General features: G+C 42.7%; 1 protein-coding gene across 1 annotated transcript; it reads left to right on the top strand.

The window, feature by feature from the left end:
* Positions 1-1,930: 1,930 nt before the first annotated feature.
* Positions 1,931-15,349, top strand: arsib (arylsulfatase family, member Ib; the record flags this gene model as incomplete). Its single annotated transcript, XM_079835805.1, has 3 exons — positions 1,931-2,184; positions 10,416-15,004; positions 15,124-15,349. The coding sequence occupies 2 exons, from the start codon at positions 1,931-1,933 to the stop codon at positions 11,815-11,817; spliced, it is 1,656 nt and encodes a 551-aa protein (XP_079691931.1). The 3' UTR covers positions 11,818-15,004; positions 15,124-15,349.
* Positions 15,350-16,332: the final 983 nt, after the last annotated feature.

The raw sequence follows: 16,332 nt of genomic DNA, 5'->3' as shown, positions 1-16,332 counted from the left end.
GCGTTTGTGTAAGATAAATATCCATATTTAAAAATGTATTGAGTTTTTTTCTATGGCTCTGCTTCAGCCGTCCCCGTGCCATCACTTCCGGCGAATAAGGTCAAAATACCGGCGCGATCATAGATATACACATAGATTCCTCATTAGTGCCTGCGCGGATCGGTCGAATGAGGCATCTACATATATATATATCTTTGATCACGCCAGTATTTTGACCTTATTCGCCGGAAGTTATGACGCTGGGAATCCTAGATGACATTCCTCTGATAAGAGGTAAAAAATAACATAAATACTGTTGGGTTTCTCGCAGAAACCAATCGTTTCGTGTCTTAAGACATCAATGTGTCGCCACGAGCCGCATGGTTCAATAAGGATTCGTATGTCTGTGTGTTTTTACTCTCATTGCTCTCATACTCTAAAATATCCCCATTGACATCATTATACGACTATCACACTGCAACGGTTGGAGTGAAAAAAATCTTCATTTGTGTTCTACTGAAGAAACAAACACACCTACATCTTGGATGCCCTGGGGGTAAGCAGATAAACATAAACATTTTGTTTTTGGGTGAACTATCCCTTTAAGCACATTCTAAATTTCATTCGAAGGACAAAATATAGAACCTTTTCTACGCATTGTTGATAAATGAGGGCCCTGGTTTTCAGACCAGACGCCCATGGCTGAACAGAAGGGCACGAATGCATTGGCTATTTAAACAACATGGCGCAGGACGTGAAAATGAGAACTGTGTCGGGCTGAAACTAGCATTGTGCCGGGTGTATGATAGAGCCCGAAATGACTGAACTAGTAGAGGTGTAATGATACCCTCATGTCATGTGATTCGAAACATATGATACTGAACTCACGATACAATATTTGCGAGTTCACACTTACAAATAGAGTAAATTTGAACTTTGAGCTCGGAATTTGGCCCGAACCCAGAATACCCCCCTCTGTGCATGTAAGTGGAACTAGAAATGTGGGGAAGGGGTGGTGGAGGCATGCTGATAAACTGTCAATAAAACTTTATTAATTGCGATACACCAAGACATATGGTAAAAGGTTAACAAAAAATGTACTGATGATTAAAATACCAAATTTGGTATTACATTGGGGGTGTAAATGAATAGGCGTGTAATGCACAGGACAATGGCCACACCAGAACAAATATATTCATCATTGTGAAGCTTTTATTATTTATTTTTAGACGAATAGCCTATGCTTGCACACTGTCACTGACTAGATATATTTAAAATGACGTAGGCCACTTTTTACTGATAAAACAAGACATTTGGCATTATCATTGCAATGTTATACATATTCAACATTATGTAGTAGTTTAATAATGTAGTACTGACACTTGATTTTTTTCCCCTCACATAATTTTCATTTTGGGTGAACTATTCACAATACTGTTGCATTTTTGTATTGCGTTATATTGTGACACCCCTATAGTGTAGCCTTTATATAAGCCTTTATAAGGTATGAAATGAAATCTCAGTCTGAACTGTTTCACAATCCAAACAAGACTATTTAGTTCTTCCCGCCTTCGTCATGGTGGGGTTGGACTGTGAAAGAAAAAGGAGGGGTTGATGTTTAATGTAATAGAAAACTCCACTTTTTTTGCTCGTTGTGAGTCCAAGAGGCTTTAAATCGCGGCGTGCGTATTATGGTATGCGCAGTAAACTACTTTTTGGACTAAAAAACGCCGCGTTTAGCGATATTTTTGTGCGTAACTAAACAGCACATTATGACCCATTTGGCGTTCCATAGGTGAGACGGTCGATTGTACGGTTGGTCTGTTTGTTGGTCGGGCTTTATGGAGGAATCCCAACGCCACGTCGCGCTAACATCAGCCAGACTCTAAACAAAGCCCGGAGGTTTATCTTTATCTTGCACGCGCTGCTCGGGTTGCTCTTTTTGAGGTGGATGGCATTGTTCGTGCTCTTCGGACTCTTCCTCAATCTGCAAACTTCTGCGCCTTGCAGTGGCTTGAGACCCAAGCAACCTCCGCATATCATCTTCATCCTGACGGATGACCAGGGCTTCAATGACATCGGTTACCACAGCCGGGACGTCCGCAGCCCGACGCTGGATAAACTGGCGGCGGAGGGAGTGCGCCTGGAGAATTATTACGTGCAGCCGCTGTGCACCCCGTCCCGCAGCCAGCTCATCACAGGCAGGTCATTCACCTCATATTCACACAATATTCATAACGTCAATGAAAGAGGATCTCTGAAATCAGAATTTAAAAGGGTGAACACAGCTGAAAAAGAAACGTACCTTTGTAAAAAATCAGCTTAACTGGTCTTTATTGGAAGGGTCTCATGCTTATAGCACATGCACCTGTGGACAAGTCCTTAAAGTCCTTAATTATCTGATAAATTTACTCGCCCTCAAGCCATCCTTGGCGTATGACATTCTTTCGGACGAATACAATCGGAGATTAAAGGATTAGTTCAATTTTAAATAAACTTTTGCTGATAATTTACTCACCCTCATGTCATCCAAGATGTCCATGTCTTTCTTTCTGCAGTCGAAAAGAAATTAAGGTTTTGGATGAAAACAGTCCAGGGTTTTTCTCCATATAATGGACTTCAATGGGCCCCAAACGGTTCAAGATCCAAATGACATTTTCAGTGCTGCTTCAAAGGGCTTTAAACGACACCAGATGATGAATAAGGGTCTTATCTAGACAAACCATCAGTTTCTGTGAGAAACCCAGCAGTATTTATGCTATTATTTTACCTCTTAACAGACGAACGTGATCATCTCTGAGCTCCGCCATAACTTCCGGCAAGTGAGGTCAAATTAGATCGTGGTCATAGATGTATCAATATTAGATGCTTCATTCTAATGATCCGTGCAGTCGCTAATGAGGCATCTACGTATACATCTATGACCACGATCTAATTTGAACTCACTTGCCAGAAGTTATGGCGGAGCTCAGAGATGATCACGTTCGTCTGTTAAGAGGTAAAATAATAGCATAAATACTGCTGGGTTTCTCTCAGAAACTGATGGTTTGGCTAGATAAGACCTTTATTCACGATCCTCCTGACGTTTTGCCTCTGTAGAGGACATTAGGCTATTCAGAGAATTTCTCGGACAACATACACAGTTTTAAGTCTGGATATTCTTATGAAATATGAGACGTTTCTATGAAAATATTATTACACGTCTTTTTACATGACATATTTTCCCAAAACACATTAATATGCAAATTATATACAGTATGTGCATTGCATAGAATGGGAATGGCATTTATGGGCATGTTTACACACATATTGCATAAAGTAAAATGGTATATCAGATTATTCTGTTATCTTTCAAACATTAAGAATCATCTTTATACAAATTTTGGATAAAAATTAAAAAAAGCATGAAGCATAAAAATTGATTGGTGAATGAAAAAAAAATCCCATTGTTTTTGTCTATCCATGTATGTCTTTTAATTTGAATATAATAAATAGTTATGGTGTCCTCTATACTACAGAGCAGAGGATATAACATATAACATAGGATTTAAGCATTAAAGCAATATAAAGGCAGATTTATATATTAATAGTAGGGCTGTCAAAAGATTAATCACGATTAATCGCATTCAAAATAAAAGTTTGTGTTTACATAATATATGTGTGTGTACTGTGTTAATTATTATTTATATATAAATACACACACATTCATGTATATATTTAAGAAATATTTGCATGTATATACTGTATATACATTTATATAATCTATAATATATATAAATATAAATTTTTTATATATAAAAAATATTTTTTTCTTAAATATATACATGCTTGTGTGTGTATTTATATATAAATAATAATTAACAGAGTACACACACATATATTATGTAAACACAAACTTTTATTTTGGATGCGATTAATCGCGATTAATCTTTTGACAGCCCTAATTAATAGACAAACATTTGTAGCAAAATATTTTTGATATTCCAATTATTGGTAAAAGTGATGACTTGTAAATATATCATATCATAATCATATATTTCTTACTGTACACTGTTATGGTGGAGCCGTTGCTCAGCCTATCTGCACTTTACTACAGCACCCTCAGTGATTTCAGAAGCACCTCTGTGATTTGATCCTGGATCCGGGCCTGGTGCTAGTGCGTGCCAGGGCCAGTCGTGTTTCCACTGTCACTTCCACGTTGTGAACAATAGCCGTCTTTTCACTGTCGGGCCAGTGTGAGCCAGTGCTGACAGCACGCTGCCCTAAAACTGGCCCTTATGTTTACCTAAAAATGTACATTCAGTCATAATTTGCTCAACCTCAAGTCATTCCAAACCTGTATGCATTTCATTACTCTGCTGAACACAAACAAATATATGGGTTACCAACCATTTGATGGGCCCCATTGACTTCTAATAGTATTTGTTATACTATGTCAGCATGGGCACCCTGACTGGTCAGCGGCTGTGCCGCCCCATATGCAACAAACTGAGATGCTCTGTGTATTCTGACACCTTTCTATCAGAACCAGCATTAACTTCTTGAGCAGTTTGAGCTCCAGTAGCTCGTGTGTTTGATCGGACCACATGGGCCTGTCTTCGCTCCACACGGGCATCAATGAGCCTCGGCCAGTTCTCCACTGGTCCTTCATGACCCTGTGGCCGGTTCTCCACTGGTCCTCCATGACCCTGTGGCCGGTTCTCCACTGGTCCTCCATGACCCTGTGGCCGGTTCTCCACTGGTCCTCCATGACCCTGTGGCCGGTTCTCCACTGGTCCTCCATGACCCTGTGGCCGGTTCTCCACTGGTCCTCCATGACCCTGTGGCCGGTTCTCCACTGGTCCTCCATGACCCTGTGGCCGGTTCTCCACTGGTCCTCCATGACCCTGTGGCCGGTTCTCCACTGGTCCTCCATGACACTGTGGCCGGTTCTCCACTGGTCCTCCATGACACTGTGGCCGGTTCTCCACTGGTCCTCCATGACCCTGTGGCCGGTTCTCCACTGCTTCTTCATGACCCTGTGGCCGGTTCTCCACTGGTCCTCCATGACCCTGTGGCCGGTTCTCCACTGGTCCTCCATGACCCTGTGGCCGGTTCTCCACTGGTCCTCCATGACCCTGTGGCCGGTTCTCCACTGGTCCTCCATGACCCTGTGGCCGGTTCTCCACTGGTCCTCCATGACCCTGTGGCCGGTTCTCCACTGGTCCTCCATGACCCTGTGGCCGGTTCTCCACTGGTCCTCCATGACACTGTGGCCGGTTCTCCACTGGTCCTCCATGACACTGTGGCCGGTTCTCCACTGGTCCTCCATGACCCTGTGGCCGGTTCTCCACTGCTTCTTCATGACCCTGTGGCCGGTTCTCCACTGGTCCTCCATGACCCTGTGGCCGGTTCTCCACTGGTCCTTCATGACCCTGTGGCCGGTTCTCCACTGTTCCTTCATGACCCTGTGGCCGGTTCTCCACTGGTCCTCCATGACACTGTGGCCGGTTCTCCACTGGTCCTCCATGACACTGTGGCCGGTTCTCCACTGGTCCTCCATGACACTGTGGCCGGTTCTCCACTGGTCCTCCATGACCCTGTGGCCGGTTCTCCACTGCTTCTTCATGACCCTGTGGCCGGTTCTCCACTGGTCCTCCATGACCCTGTGGCCGGTTCTCCACTGGTCCTTCATGACCCTGTGGCCGGTTCTCCACTGTTCCTTCATGACCCTGTGGCCGGTTCTCCACTGGTCCTTCATGACCCTGTGGCCGGTTCTCCACTGGTTCTTCATGACCCTGTGGCCGGTTCTCCACTGGTCCTTCATGACCCTGTGGCCGGTTCTCCACTGGTCCTTCATGAGCCTGTGGCCGGTTCTCCACTGGTCCTCCATGACCCTGTGGCCGGTTCTCCACTGGTCCTTCATGACCCTGTGGCCGGTTCTCCACTGGTCCTCCATGACCCTGTGGCCGGTTCTCCACTGGTTCTTCATGACCCTGTGGCCGGTTCTCCACTGGTCCTTCATGACCCTGTGGCCGGTTCTCCACTGGTCCTTCATGAGCCTGTGGCCGGTTCTCCACTGGTCCTCCATGACCCTGTGGCCGGTTCTCCACTGGTCCTTCATGAGCCTGTGGCCGGTTCTCCACTGGTCCTCCATGACCCTGTGGCCGGTTCTCCACTGGTCCTTCATGACCCTGTGGCCGGTTCTCCACTGGTCCTCCATGACCCTGTGGCCGGTTCTCCACTGGTCCTTCATGACCCTGTGGCCGGTTCTCCACTGGTCCTTCATGACCCTGTGGCCGGTTCTCCACTGGTCCTCCATGACCCTGTGGCCGGTTCTCCACTGGTCCTCCATGACCCTGTGGCCGGTTCTCCACTGGTCCTTCATGAGCCTGTGGCCGGTTCTCCACTGGTCCTCCATGACCCTGTGGCCGGTTCTCCACTGGTCCTTCATGACCCTGTGGCCGGTTCTCCACTGGTCCTCCATGACCCTGTGGCCGGTTCTCCACTGGTCCTTCATGACCCTGTGGCCGGTTCTCCACTGTTCCTTCATGAGCCTGTGGCCGGTTCTCCACTGGTCCTTCATGACCCTGTGGCCGGTTCTCCACTGGTCCTTCCTTGGAGCACTTTTGATAGAGACTGACCACTGCAGACCGGGAACACCCCACAAGAGCTGCAGTTTTGGAGATGCTCTGACCCAGTCGTCTAGCCCGTCACAATCTGGCCCTTGTCAAACTCACTCAAATCCTTACGCTTGCCCATTTTTCCTGCTTCTAACACATCAACTCTGAGGACAAAATGTTCACTTGCTGCCTAATATATCCCACCCACTAACAGGAGATGAAGAGATCATCAGTGTTATTCACTTCACCTGTCAGTGTTGTGACGACATATGTTATAACATTATAGCTAGTGGTGGGCATAGATTAATTTTTTTAATCTAGATTAATCTCACTGTAATCTTGGAATTAATCTAGATTAAAATGGCTAATTTGAATTCTACCGAAGGCATTCAGAATATGTGTGTTCGTAAGTGATCGTTTGTCTTTTTGTAGTTTGAATAATAAATAACTGCTGTCCCTTTTAAGACCTGACGCATGCATGGATCCCACTGTTCCTGTGAACTGGTTACGACTGTGTTTACGCTAAAACTCACCAAGATGGGCATTGAGACATTTTTGAGTGTATTTGACCATTAATAAGCTGGAAAAAGGAGCTAATTTTTGCACTTGTATGTCAGAGGCGGCTTTATTACAGTATGTGTGTGTGCGCTTCAGATGCGAGCGCGAAATCAGCGGGAATTAGTAGAATTAACGTTATGTGCAACCCCGCGCGAAATTCAGACTGGTCACACCAATACTAACACACTGTCATGAGGAAAGATCCAGCAGAACAACCGTTCGCCATGTTCAGAGGATTAACCGGACTGAATGAGAGGAGGAGGGTGTGTGTCAACTCACTGTCAGTCGAAGAGGAGAGCGCAGCTGATATCCATACTGTAGAAAATGAGTATCGTATCGTTTCAGATATTTCAGTATCAGTACATAGTGAAATATGGATATTTTTGACAACACTTGTAGGCATACACACAGGTTCGAAGACTCGTTCTCTCGCCCCCTACAGTGCAATTCGGCTAGGTGTACATCCGCGCTAAAATATCAAGGTGAAAGTCATCATAGCTTGCGTAGTATAGACCCAGCTCTCAACCCAACTTTGAGAATCAGTTTTATCACTCGATAAGAGTCTCATGTTAACGCCGATAATGGCCCACCACTAATTATAACATAATGTTATGCCTAGACATGTGCCGGTAAACGCTAATACGATATACCGCAATAATGAACATGCGCAATATTGTTATCGTGGGCACTTCAAAATACCGTGAATAATTATTTATTACGAATTATTCAGATTTTTAGAATGAATTTTAAGAATAATTTACCCATCAACCGTTTAAAATGAACAACACGTCAAAGAGGAACACACACTGATATAAATAGACCGTTCATGAGCCGAGCACATGGCGGAATGAGGAGACTTGAAGTGCACATTAACTCTTCGACAGCAGAGGGCGCTGACGGAACAGCAGAAATGCAGCCGTTTCCCCAGTAATCACATAACCTAATACATAATACTTAAAGACTTAAGGCTATTCATTTTCAAACTTGCATTTTATATTTTAATCTGGACTAAATTACATGCCCTAGATATTGTTTGAATATGTTCTGACTGTTGTTCAATCACACACTTTACAAGGCTCCATTTTTTAACATTAGCTCTTTCATTAACAAACTGACAATGAAAAATACTTCTAAAGCATGTATTAATCTTAGTTAAATGTACATTTCAGCATTCCTATTGTTCTTTATAATTCTTTTGCACTTTAATCTGTTTTAAATATTTGTTTACTTTATACATTTTTGTGTATTGCTTTATTGTATTTAAATGTGTGGTTCTTTTGTTATAAGAAAGTGATTTAACCTGTTATAGTATGACAACACTTTTTTTGCAACTTATTTCAATATCGTGATAATACCGTATACCGTGATAAAAGCTTCAGCAATTAATCGCAACATGAAAATTTGATACCGGCACATGCTATGCCTGATATATAAGCTGTGATGTAGTTCATCTGGATTGTTTTTAAAGGGTTAGTTCACCCAAAAATGAAATTTCTTCCATTAATGACCCACCCCAATGTTGTTCCAAACCCGTAAGACCTCCGTTGATCCTCGGAACACAGTTTAAGATATTTTAGATTTAGTCCGAGGGCTTTCAGTCCTTTGAATGCAAGTGTAAGGACACTTTGCTTTCCACGTCCAGAAAGGTAATGAAAACATCATCAAAGTAGTCCATATGTGACATCATTTGGTTAGTTAGACTCTTTTGAAGCGTCGACAATACATTTTGGTCCAAAAATAACAAAAACTAAGACTTTATGAAGCATTGTCTTCTCTCGTTATCTAGATATCCGCGTTCACGAGGCTCCAGTGACGCTGCAGACGTAAGACGCTGGACGTGTTAGAGCTTCGTTTGTAGTCACGCTGTACTGAGTCTCCCTCAGACTACAAACGAAGCTCTAACACGTCCAGCGTCTTACGTCTGCAGCGTCACTGGAGCCTCGTGAACGCGGATATCTAGATAACGAGAGAAGACAATGCTTCATAAAGTCTTAGTTTTTGTTAGCCTGACGTCGTCATACTCAATTCTAGTCAGAAAATGAGTCTGATTCTGCTCCTTTGGGCTTTGATTATGGGGCGTGTTTCAACCGAACCAGGAAAGACCTCAATTGGATAGACCTATAACCAATCAGAGCAACGGAGCGACGCACAACGTTAGTTGTCAAATGTCAACAGAACTCAACTGACCTGTGTTGCCATGTCCACGGGTTGAAGCGACCCTAATTATGTGATATACAGACCCAGGAATGCGATTTTTAGCTGCCAGCCCTGCCAAAATAACACATATTTTACCCCCCAAATGCCTTTTTTTCCTGGAGAACCCCCCCTGGAAAGCTATTGGGCTTGTTTTTGGCTAGTTTTGAGGAACGTTAGCAATTGGGCGGTTTTGTTGTAAAAACTTGGCAACCCTGTCTGCACGCACGCTGGAATAAGTTACGTTAGAAGAAAAAGATGAGTGTAAACGATCTTTGCCGGTGTTGTAAAAAAATAATTTAAGGATACACAGAGTACTTACCAACACGATCATCATTTCTGAGAGAAATAGTAAAGGTGAATGCATATACAACAAGTTCTCCGTTTAGGATAAGAGCAAATTCAACCCAAGCGCTCTTTGGTGACGTAGATGATTACGTTACTGTTGATCATCTGTCCATCATCGTCTAAAGCCCGCCCTGACAATTTCATTGGTCCGAACAGTTTCTGTTCGGGCATAATTACTTCTCTACGGAGAAAGTCCAGACCGAACTGCCCGAGTAAAAATTTTGTGGGCGGGGCTAAGTTCGGCTGGCATCCAGGCTTAGTTTTTGTTATTTTTGGACCAAAATGTATTGTCGACGCTTCAAAAGAGTCTAACTAACCAAATGATGTCACATATGGACTACTTTGATGATGTTTTCATTACCTTTCTGGACGTGGAAAGCAAAGTGTCCTTACACTTGCATTCAAAGGACCGAAAGCCCTCGGACTAAATCTAAAATATCTTAAACTGTGTTCCGAGGATCAACGGAGGTCTTACGGGTGTGGAACAACATTGGGGTGGGTCATTAATGGAAGAAATTTCATTTTTGGGTCAACTAACCCTTTAAGTTCTGAATGGCCGGTAAAAATTTAGTGAAAAGGGTAATTTCAACCCTTTATTTGACAAATTTAAGGGGGCTTGATCAAAAAGGGAGTAAATGGGGTCAGTTTTGAGTTCATGTTGACTTTCCTACCAACTTATTGTTTCAATTCTTGTTTTTTTCTCTGTCTGAGGAATGTATTTATGCTTTCCTTTAGATATCAAATCCACACTGGCCTCCAGCATTCCATCATCAGACCACGTCAACCCAACTGCCTCCCTCTGGACGCGGTCACACTCCCTCAACGCTTGCAGGAAGCCGGCTACTCCACTCACATGGTGGGGAAGTGGCACTTGGGCTTCTATCGGAAAGACTGTTTGCCCACCCGTCGTGGATTTCACACCTACTTCGGTTCATTGACTGGCAGTGTGGACTATTATACATATGGCTCATGTGACGGCAAGTCCTTGTGTGGCTTTGACCTCCACGAAGGTGAGTCGGTGGCATGGGGGCGAGGGGGGAAGTACTCAACTCACCTCTACACCCAGAGAGTGCGCAAAATCTTAGCAACTCACGACTCGAGCAGTCAGCCTCTTTTTATCTTCCTTTCCCTTCAGGCAGTGCATACACCCATAAACCCACCCAAAGAGTACATCTATCCGTTCCGCCGCATGGGCAACGTTCCCCGCAGGAAATACGCAGCCATGGTTTCTATCGTTGACGAGGCGGTCCGGAACATAACTTATGCGCTGCGCAAATATGGCTTCTACCGCAATAGCGTCGTCATCTTCTCCACTGACAATGGAGCCCAGCCACTCACAGGTGGCAGTAACTGGCCCTTACGAGGGTACAAGGGATCATATTGGGAAGGTGGTATTCGAGGAGTGGGTTTCGTGCACAGTCCCTTGATACGCAATCGAAGAAGGGTCAGCAGAGCCCTTATACACATTACTGACTGGTATCCAACCCTGGTTGGACTTGCTGGGGGGAATGTGTCACAGCATCAGGGGTTAGATGGCTTTGATGTTTGGCCTACCATTAGCGAAGGGAAAGAGTCCCCACGACTTGAAATCCTTCACAACATCGACCCTCTGGCACGGCACAGTCGGGGCTCAGTTAAGGAGGGCCATGGACTATGGGACACAACCGTGCAAGCGGCCATTCGAGTGGGTGACTGGAAGCTCCTGACGGGCGACCCTGGCCATGGGGATTGGGTGCCGCCCCAGGTTCTCACAAACTTCCCTAGCAGCTGGTGGAACCTGGAGCGTCAGACTGGAGAAAAAAGGCAATCCGTTTGGCTCTTCAATGTTACAGGCGACCCTTGTGAACGTCATGACCTTGCAGTGCACAGGCCTGATGTTGTCAAGGAGCTACTGGCACGTTTAGCATCGTACAATCGCACGGCTATACCTGTTCGCTACCCGCCAGACGATACCCGTGCTGACCCCAGTTTGAATGGAGGTGCGTGGAGGCCTTGGGTGGGTGAAGGTGAAGAGGAGGAAAACTGGGATGGAATTTATTACAAGAGAGGAAAGAATCGCAAAAGGAAATGTAGGCACTGCAAGTCGCAATCTTTCTTCAAGAGGTTTAATTTAGCGATCATGTCTAAACAGATATAGGATTCTTCTGTTATTTAAAGGGGATCTATTATGCCTCTTTTTACAAGATGTAATGTAAGTCTCGGAATGTGTTTGTGAAGTTTCGGCTCAAAATACCCCACAGATCATGTATTATTCCATGTTGTAAACGCCCATTTTTGAGTGGAAGGAAAAACATGCAGTTTTTGTGCATGTATCTTTAAATGCAAATGAGCTGCTGCTCCGCCCCCTCTATCCAGAAGAGGGCGGAGCCTGTACTGCTCCTGCCTCAGATACTCAATCAAAACCAAACAGATGTTTTCGTTTTTGGCAATCATCTCTATCACGCTCACGCTTGCATGACATTGCATTTCTTCATCATCATGAAAGTTTATGATCTGCATGTGTTTTAAAGGCACACACACACACACACACACACACCCGAAGCACACACACAGAAAGCTGTGTGTCAGACGGAGTGTCCCGTGCATATTAAACTAAGTTTAAGCGCAATAAGACATGAAAGAAAACTATCAAATACACACACGGTTATGTCAAAAACACACACAGTTCACATAAACCCAGTCGGTTATGTCTGTGAACATAAATAAATCACATGTGTATTAGATCTGTTTATTAAAGTGACAGCAGTGTAATAATATACAGTACCTACTGATATATCTGCTGTTAAAGTCCTCATGAAATCAAAATCGATCTTATTTACTTTTTTAGCCCACATTACAGGTCTTAGGGTGAACAACTAATCCGTGCAAGTTAATACACATAAAAAAATTGTTTGCCCTGGTGATCTTTTATCAAAATCTGAAAAGTAGCTTCCGGTCTTGAATGGCGTTCCCTTTCCGCTGACGACTATGCGACGGCTTGGGTTTGAATATCCTTAACCACTCCCCTCCAACCCTCCAACCGTTAGTCTGCTATGAGCGAGAGATGGAGAGGAGGATTTCTGAAGTAAAACCCTGCCTTCTATACAATATTCTGTTTCGCTTGGAAATACGTCACAGCACTGAAATAAAATCAGTTGCAACTTCTGGTTCACTGGGACTTTAATATGAATCAAACAGAAAATCACTCACTGCTCTTGACTGAGTAACTTTAGTAGCTTTAATAAGAACACATTTCTTACTTTAATGTTGCTGTTAAATGGAGATAAACATGACGGACTGTGTACAGCTCACTCAGGGGAGGAGCTATGCGAATAGGACGGAGTTGTGGGCGGGGCTTCTGGAACTGCTCGTTTGGAGAGACCGCTTACGATTTATGGGGATTATAAAAAAGGAGTGGGTGGATTTTTACCATTATAGGCTGGTTGTTTAAACACTCTGGACACACATCTGTGTTCAAACACCTAATAAAAGTGAATTTTGCATAATAGGTCCCCTTTAAAGGGTTAGTTCACCCAAAAATGAAATCCATTGGCTCAATGCACGGTTCACTCTCAAGACCCTTAAAAGCTACTAAAGACGTCGTTACAAAGTCCATCTCACTACAGTGGCTCTACAATAACTTTATGAAGTGACGAGAATTAGTTTTTTTGCGCAAAAAAACCCTAAATAACGACTTATATAGTGATGACGATTTCAAAACACGGCCTCATGAAGCTTCGAAGCGTTATGAATCAGTGAGTCGATTCATGATTCGGATCGCGTGTCAAACTGCTGAAATTTGGCGATCCAAACTGCTGAATCGACTCACTGATTCATAACGCTTCGAAGCTTCATGAGGCCGAAGAATCTGGCTCCTCTCCTTCCCACAGTGTTATTCTCTCACAAACACAATGGGTCTTTTTAGCAAGTTTCGTGCAGTTTCAGTCACAATATCGGTTTCTCCTTCTGCTCTCTCTCTCTCTCTCTCTCTCTCTCTCTCTCTCTCTCTCAACCCATGCACAGAAACACCCAGCCTTATTCATAGCCAACAAATACATGCACAGATGAGATTTATGTAATCTCTCTCAAATTAAACCTATTTTTATTGTACGTGTTTTTTTGTTTTTTTTTACATTTGATCCGCCATATTATTCAGCTAATCCGTAATGACAGCCCTACACAATACAAAATGGAAGCTTGTTGTCCTTTCATGGACTGAGTATAGTTCCAGATGTTATGATGAATGTAATAATGAATCTATCCAACCAGTTGTCGGTGTGAGCACTGTCTCTGACGAACGGCAGTGAGCAACAGCACTCATGGAAGTTGATATTATGACTTTTATTAGATTGTTGAGGCAGAACAGTGTTCAGCAATACTGAGAAGTCCCTACAGATGTTTTTTTATTCACAATAGACATCGCTCAACAGATGCATTCACTTTGTCACCATTTCTTGATTCCCCCCAAGTTGGTTTCAATAGTTCTGTGGTAAAGCAAAATATGCATATTTCTCGAGCTTATAAATAATCCATGTATACTAATTATACAAGAATTGTATTGACAGATGCTGTTTACAAGAGTTCTAGCTATTTGAAGCAACTCCAATTACAGATTTTCTTTGAAATGTTTTGAGAAAATAAAAGCTCAAATAAATGCAATGTTGAATGCTTTGTATGAACGGCCCACATTATTGGCTTGATTGATAATGCATTGGACTTTTTTCCATCAAACCATATGTTACTTCTGTAATGTTAGAGCTTTGAATGGCGCAATTCTGTAGATAAACTTTGGGGAGCAAGCCAAGTTACATTCATTTGTATAGCACTTTATACAATACAGATCCACTGCTTCACAAAATCAACAGGAAATTAAGTTGAACACCTAGGCCTCAAGTTATCTCTGGAGTAGTTTCAACTTTTCATTTCATCCTCTTTAATGACAATCCCAATGAAGAGACCATGGCAAGACATGTTCATAAGGACTAGTTCTCCTTCCTGTGAGGAAGTGACAGATTACAAGACTTCATTACAAGTGGAAATGGATTTTTCTTATACGCTATGAAGACAACAGGTGCAACAAAACAATGGCTGTAGCTACAAAGGTCTGGCCCAATACCATTTGGGAACCAACTGGAGTAGAACATCTGGGACTGTGGGACCATTTGAAGCTTTCGACAAACTGTCCAGAAATGCACCCTGTGGAAGCACGAAACGAATCAGAGACAACCAACTTCTGTTTGGCGAATGGAAAAACACGAGAGTGCTGATGTGATTCCTCCTTCCATTCAGCCAATGGAGATCAAGTGAACTGTTCCAGTTCCTGCTTCAGTGTGAGACTGCAACAAGTGAGTAGAATTTATTCTGTGGTGTTGTGCAGATGTGTTGAGATTTTATCTAATGACCTGAGACGTGTTTTGCCTTTAAATATGTGAGTTTGAAATATGTCCCATCATTTTCCACACAGAATCATGGAGGAGTGGATGTATCCGATGGCCTCAGTGGGTATTATTCAGTGAACAAAAATGGAAAGTGGTACTGGCCTTTGTGGAAAAACATGCACACTTTAGCATGCTTAATAATAGTATACTGTACTTAACTGAATGTAATGTTTTCAGACACTTAACTGTATGCTATTTACAATTAAATGAAAATGTATTATATTTTACATTCATATTAAAGACAATTAGTTGAAATAAGAGTGTTTTTTTTTTTACCCACTTAAGGAGGAGTTGAGTACATCTTTATATGTGACCCTGGACCACAATCATAAGGTCCAGTCATAAGGGTAAATTTTTTTTAAATTGAGATTTATACATATTATATAATATTATACAAAGCTGAATAAATAAGCTTTCCATTGATGTATGGTTTGTTAGATAGGACTATTTGAAAATCTGGAATCTGAGGGTGCAAAAAAATCTAAATATTGAGAAAATCGCCTTTAAAGTTGTCCAAATGAAGTCCTTAGCAAGGCATATTACTATTAATAATACATTTTTGATATATTTACACATTTACAAAATATCTTTACTTAATTTCTTAATAATTTTTGGCATATACCTGTGCGACTCATAATTTCATACGAAGCCCTTAAAGGATTAGTTCACTTCAAAATGAAAATTTCCTGATATTTTACTCGCCCCCATCTCATCCAAGATGTTCATGTCTTTCTTTCGTCAGGCAAAAAGAAATTACGTTTTTCGAGGAAAACATTCCAGACAAGGAATAAGGTCTTATCTAGACAAACCATTTAAATAAATATATATATATATATATATATATAATTTTTAACCTTAATTTCTCATCTTGCGCTGCTTTGTGATGTGCCACAGATTGCGTAATTGCGTCAGAAAGGTCCTGCAAACAATTTTTAACAAAGAACGTAAGCGCTTTACGCAAAGTTTCTCGGAGGAGCACAAACATTTTATGCAAACTTTCGGGGGGAACGCAAACATTTTACGCAAAGTTTCTCGGGGGAATGCAAACCATTTTCGCAAAGAACGCAAACATTTTATGCAAAGTTTCGAGGGGGAACGCAAATGTTTTATGCAAAGTTTTGTGGGGGAACGCAAACGTTTTATGCAAAGTTTCGCGGGGGAACGCAAACATTGTACGCAAAGTTTCTCGGGGGAACGCAAACAATTTTTGCAAACAAAGCAAACGTTTTACGCAA

The sequence above is a fragment of the Gobio gobio genome (genome assembly GCF_949357685.1).
Source record: "Gobio gobio genome assembly, chromosome: 14".
NCBI lineage: Eukaryota > Metazoa > Chordata > Actinopteri > Cypriniformes > Gobionidae > Gobio > Gobio gobio.
The sequence above is the reverse complement of the archived record's forward strand: the minus strand, read 5'-3'. Positions and strand labels throughout refer to the sequence as shown.